The 6,476-nt window shown below is 41.1% G+C and overlaps 1 protein-coding gene and 1 long non-coding RNA gene across 2 annotated transcripts; one reads left to right on the top strand and one right to left on the bottom strand.

Moving 5' to 3' along the window:
• Window positions 1-324: 324 nt before the first annotated feature.
• On the top strand, window positions 325-6,086 carry LOC120904045. The gene is made up of 2 exons (XM_040313767.1): window positions 325-1,729; window positions 5,737-6,086. Exons 1-2 carry the CDS (start codon window positions 338-340, stop codon window positions 5,773-5,775), a joined length of 1,431 nt encoding a protein of 476 aa, XP_040169701.1. The 5' UTR covers window positions 325-337; the 3' UTR covers window positions 5,776-6,086.
• On the bottom strand, window positions 4,569-5,393 carry LOC120904047. Its single transcript, XR_005739689.1, has 2 exons — window positions 5,010-5,393; window positions 4,569-4,949 (listed from the first exon to the last, which is right to left on the bottom strand). It is a non-coding gene; the product is annotated as an uncharacterized LOC120904047 (long non-coding RNA).
• Window positions 6,087-6,476: the final 390 nt, after the last annotated feature.

Here is a 6,476-nt window from a genome sequence, read left to right as displayed (position 1 = left end):
AGTACTGTTTGAACGTACATACATCACCGGAGACAGAACTTAATATCGAATTTGAAAATTTTAACGATTTTAAATGTCTGCTTCTGGCAACAGCACAAATGGTAAAATCGTCTAAGAACTCTTCAGGTGGAACTATTGAAGAGTCAATGGACTTTAGTAAGGAAGAACTTATTGAAGCAGAAAATTATATATGGAAATTAGTTCAACACGAAACTTTTCCAACCGAAATCGATAGCATAAGAAAACATAGATGAATCGCAGGTAATCTGCGAGACTTAAGCCCATTTCTAGACGAGATAGGAGTTTTGAGATCAGAAGGTAGAATCGCCCTAGCTAAATGCATTCCATACGATATAAAAAATCTCCAATTATATTACCAAGAAATCATAGAGCTACTAAGCTTCTTATCAAACATTATCACGAAGATATGCACCATGCTAACGGAGAAACGGTAGTAAATGAAATTCGCCAAAAATACAGTATCCCACGATTAAGGGCGACATTACGCAGCATTACGAAAGATAGTCAATTTTGTAAAATCCGCAAGGCAACCCCATGTATACCACGGATGGCCCCATTACCACCTGCTCGTTTGGCAGTCGGATTTCGTCCTTTTACCCATGTAGGGCTCGATTATTTTGGTCATATGACTGTGAAGGTCGGTAGAAGTGCAGTTAAACGTTGGGTGGCCTTATTCACATGCCTAACCATACGCGCAGTGCATTTGGAAGTTGCTCACAACTTGACAACCGAGAGTTGCATAGCATGTGTGCGACGATTTATATGTCGTCGTGGAGCACCTTCCGTGATATACAGCGACAACGGAACCAATTTTAAGGGTGCAAAGGCCATACTAGAACAGCAACTTGCTCCGATAAATAGGGAATTGAGCATTAGCTTCACAAACACCGATACACAGTGGAATGGCATACCCTCTGCTACACCGCACATGGGTGGCGCATGGGAGAGGATGGTGCGATCGGTAAAGGAAGCTATGCGTAGTATTGCTTGCGCAGAAATGAAAAATTTGAACGATGAAGGCTTGCTTACCCTAGTAGGAGAGGCTAAAAATATAGTAAATTCTAGACCCCTTACCTATCTACCATTGGATTCAGAAGAAAGTGAAGCATTGACCCCAAACCATTTTTTACTTGGTAGTTCAAGTGGTTCTAAACCACTACTAGATCACGACTGTACCTACCCTGTCAGGATTAAAGGAAGCTGGGAGCTAATTCAAACACAAACAAATCAATTTTGGCGTCGATGGGTTATTGAATTTTTGCCTGTAATAACACGCAGGACTAAATGGTTTAACGAAACAAAACCCATTGAATTAGGAAACATAGTATTTATTGTTGATGAGAAGAGAAGAAATAAATGGCTTCGCGAGAAAGTCATTGAAATTCGGAAGGGTTGGGATGGAAGAATTCGTCAAGCTGTGGTGGAAACCCATATAATGGGTACCCATATAACCAAGATACCGAAAACGCCACCAATTTCTTGTACTAAAAATCCAGTTCCATCAAACAAAGCTAAAAAACTATCAGTTTGGTGGGTTAAGCCACATGACCACAGAAGCAGCAACTTCAATGTTGTGGAAATCAGTTTTTTATGCACGGGCAATTTATTTGCTCAACATGTTTCACCTGTGTTAAAATTTTATTTAATTGTGCAAAGGAAGCAAAAAAAAAGTGTGTGTTTAAGTTGGTTTGTTGTAAAACATTCATGTGTAATATGCAGTGCTGCAAAATGTCATGACTATCACGAGATTTTCACCAATGAAAACAATCAACATATCCGTGGTAGCTTGATGTTCATTGTTCATAGTCAATAAAAGTGCATCATGACATGCTGAACACGACATGTGAATTCTTGAGTCCAACGCGATACTCTGACTGACAAACTTAGCTTACTGCCCGCATAAGCATAATCATGACTATTGCTGGCTGTGTACTGTGCTGCCAAATATCACTGTTTCAGTCACCAACGCTCATGACTGAAACGAACCTCAAATCAGCTCACGTACACAAGTGCGATGATCAGACGCAAGATGAACATAGTCGTTGTGACGTGTGACCAGATTGGTGACATTGCAGCAACCCCTCTTTGTCGGTCACTTTGACGTGACTTTGTTTGTATGTGATCAATTTCGAAATGTCACTGGTTCTATCACGAGCACTCGTGATTGAAATGAAATTCATTTCGGTTCACGTACACATGTGCGATGATCAGGGATGAGCACATGGTCGTTGTGACGTCTGATCTGATTGGTGATATTTTGGTAACCAACTCCTGGTCAATCAGTTTGTCGTGATTTTTTGGTATTTTATTATCGCGATAGACTTAGAATATACGTGGCGCGGGCGAGTGGTGTTTTATTAACCATGTGCATTTGATTACAAGCAGTAGTCGGTTCTGCTAGCTGGTTAAATGATCCCGCATCCTACATATATTGCCAGACTCATTTTGCTGATCCAAACGTTTATGTATGAACTCTCGTAAGCAGTGCACATGCAAGGATGCCGCGAGCATTGCCTTTCTGTGAAAAATTCACAAACCCGCGACAATCACGGTTGCCTCTGATTTAGTTCTAAAACTGAGAAGTTGTTTTAGAACAAAGAGCTCGCAAAAAATTGTCGCGGAAGATTTTGTGGGTCGTCTAGAAGCGGTGTGACAGAAAGTAGCCCAATTTTGCAAACAGAGCTACTTGCCTAGCGCAATAATTCTGCTGCACCAAATAGAATCAAATTATCCAGTTTGTTCCAGCCAGATTAATGCCAAAATAAAAGAAAAATAAAATTGAGCACGATTCAACTTGTTTTTTATGTTTTTTTAACAAAAAACAAGCAGGTTGACTGGGTAAACTGAGCTGATTTGATCTACTCGGTGTCAAATTTATCAATGCAATTCACCAAAAACGTGAGCGAAATTGTCGCAAAAAACGTTGTCGCTTTAAGTTTATTTAAACGGTTACGGGTTTCAATCATAATATGCCATTCTATTAAGTCACTAATATTAAGATGTGTCGTACAAATTTGGAAATTAAAAAACAGGCTATGAGCAGCCTGGTCTCCATACACCTTGGGCTTGGAGAACGATTGTTGTTGATGTGTGTTTAATATTTACATTTCAAGAGGCATAGCAAGCGGAAAACGGTTTGGTTTGTTATTCGAAGCTAGGAGATAAAATTGCAAACGGTTCGTGTTTCATACCATTTAACATATCAGCAAGTCGAAGCACACGTAGAATGGGATCGAAGTAACGGCTTCATATTTTGGAACCATGCACCAGCGTTGGATGCTGGTGTCATACTTAGCACTCATACTTAATTCATGGTAAGTTTTGCTTCTTTCTTTCACTCGATTGATTGATAAACATTATTATTTGCTATTTTTAGGAACGGTTTATAATGTAATAAGCTCGCGTGAAGTTTTTCCAGCTTAGTTAGATTGCGTTTCAACAGCTTCTACCGTGTGATTTAGCTGTTTCTCCGAGTGTTGACGGTTTCAAAGGATACCCGCTCGCTGTCGGTTACCTACCAACGCTGGATGTATACAGGAGTGCATTGCCACGATTACGACGGTGCAGGCCATTTGACGTGCCGGCTGATTCTCTGACCGATCCAGTTTTGACTACCACATTTGCTCGCTTTGATGTCACCATGCTGTTGCATGCCATCGCCGAGATAAGCATCTACTTGGCTGTGAATCCACTGGATTCGATATCGCGTATAATAAACCCAATACATCACCGACGCTGAGCATTATAACATTTACCGTGGCGTGCAGCGGATCCTGTAGAACTACAGGACGCTCCAGGAAATAATTCCCATCCTGACAATGAATGAGCTGTTCGTAGTGTTGCACATAGTGCATTGTGCTAGCACTTTCCGCACAGTTTGGTCTACGAGAACGGTGCGCTTTTTGTGCTCTTAACGTGCTATGCGCTTTGAGTTTTTGAGCCCTGTCCGCTCTTTAAGCACTTGAGGTTTGGTCTCCATTTTTCCACGTCCACGTAAAATTTTCCGCACAGTCGCGTACTTTAAGCGCTGTGTTGTAATGCGCGCATAATGTGATGTGCTGTGCGCATGATGCGCCGTTTCTAGCGTTTCGAATTACAGGCGTTTCAGGTCACAGAAGTGTTCACGGGCTATGCCGGCAAGCTGGTGAACAAAGAGAATATTATCAAGGTTTACACCATGCTCATGAACGGCAAACTCGACCAACTGACGGAGATTGCCTTTTGGTCATGGTCGGTACGATCGAGAATTTTGGCAAAACGAAGTAAAGCGTCTGGCCAAGGAACCGGCCTAAGAATCCGGTCGACTCAAAAAGATAAAGTAGGCAGTTTTCCAGTAGTTGCGTCGGCGTTCGAATTCGGTTGGAAAACGATCAAGCAGAGCTCCTCGGATGTGAACTCACTTCAGCGGCACCTCCTCATTCACTGTGCTGTTAGTGTAATAATTTTAATCGAATCGATGATATTCTTAGCATACGAGGCGTGTAACTTGTTAGTTTCTCCATAGTGAAAATATAAAAAGATGTTTTATAGATGGATGAAAAGGTAGATAGTTTTTGTTTTACATCCTGGTTTTATTATTTTCATATCCGAAAGCACTGACTCTAGACAAAGCCACCAAATTCCTGCACCTTTCATAATCCACCTTTGGCGCAATTGACACCGCGCACGGGTACGGATTTTCTAACGGGCACGGCATGCTGACACCTAGCGTCTATCCACTGCCACCAACAACAGCCCGTGTATCCGCCCCCGGAGATCACCATTAACATAGGATTCCCGTTACCATTGAACAGCGTAAAATTGGTCATCTAGACAAGAAACTTAGGTAATGTCCGCTAAAAGTCGTACTGACTCTTCCTTCCCTTCTTCCAAATCGCCTGAAATTCCAGTGCCGGCTGTTTGTGGGTCTAAGTGTTTTTCTAGAGTAACTAATAAATACATTATGAAGCGGTAATCTTTGCATGTGCACTGCTTACGAGAGTTCATACATAAACGTTTGGATCAGCAAAATGAGTCTGGCAATATATGTAGGATGCGGGATCATTTAACCAGCTAGCAGAACCGACTACTGCTTGTAATCAAATGCACATGGTTAATAAAACACCACTCGCCCGCGCCACGTATGTTCTAATTCTATCGCGATAATAAGATACCAAATAATCACGACAAACTGATTGACCAGGAGTTGATTACCAAAATATCACCAATCAGATCAGACGTCACAACGGCCATGTGCGTCTTACCCCTGATCATCGCACATGTGTACGTGAACCGAAATGAATTTCATTTCAATCACGAGTGCTCGTGATAGAACCAGTGACATTTCGAAATTGATCACATACAAACAAAGTCACGTCAAAGTGACCGACCAAGAGGGGTTGCTGCAATGTCACCAATCTGGTCACACGTCACAACGACTATGTTCATCTTGCGTCTGATCATCGCACTTGTGTACGTGAGCTGATTTGAGGTTCGTTTCAGTCATGAGCGTTGGTGACTGAAACAGTGATATTTTACAGTGCTGCTCCTGGTCCAGAAAATTTCATAACAGTGATTGACTAAAAGTTTATTCCCAAATTGTCACCAATCATATCACTCGTTACAACCACTTGAGAATTTCACCTGTGATAATCGCAATTGAGTACGTGACGCTGACAAGGTTTTTGATTCACTCAGTTTTTTTTGTGATATTGATGGTGACATTTTGCAGCACTGGTAATATGTGAATATGTGTGTTTGTTTACTTGCGAATGATATCTTCCATTTCGCTGGTCAGTGCATAGTTTTTAGACTAATAATATTGCTGAAGTTGAAGTGCAGTGATGTAAGTTAATGAATTTAATCAATCGAGGAGTTAAAATATTGACCTTAGCCAACCCTTGACCAAACTTTTCCTCAAAGCATTTTTGGAAAAGGTGGGTTAAGGGTGGGCAGGATAAATACATCGGATCGGAACTGGGAGCTACGATTGTTCTAAAATTTGGTGGGTTAACGACTGAATCGACCACCACAAACCCACGTGGGTTTGAAGTGGTTTTACAGTGGGTTAAGGACGATTTGGTTATTTGTGGTATTATGTTGTTTAAAAAGGTATTATTTTAATTTTTCTTCATATAAATTTTGTTTGTATTAATTATAGCAAGAAAATATTAATTAAAAAAAATAAACACAAAAAAGATCATAAAAATCAGGATTTGAACACACGCTTTGTCGGTTCGGAACCAAAAGCGCTGTCACTGCAGTTACATTAGTAAGGGTGCATAACCAGTATATAAAAAAGCAAAGATGGCGGCAAGCTATCTGTTCTCGTTGCGAGCACCTACACACGTAGTCCAAAACAGCCAAAGTCATACAAAATCATGAAAAAGTCTGCGCCCTTTTGTTCCGGCATCCTCGTGAAGTTTACCGAGCCGAACCGTATAGTTGTGTTCGATAAACATGTGTGCGTATCAGGT

This window comes from Anopheles arabiensis, chromosome 3, assembly GCF_016920715.1.
Source record: "Anopheles arabiensis isolate DONGOLA chromosome 3, AaraD3, whole genome shotgun sequence".
Classification (NCBI taxonomy): Eukaryota; Metazoa; Arthropoda; class Insecta; order Diptera; family Culicidae; genus Anopheles; species Anopheles arabiensis.
Note: the sequence above shows the minus strand (reverse complement) of the source record. Positions and strands in the feature narration are given on the sequence as shown.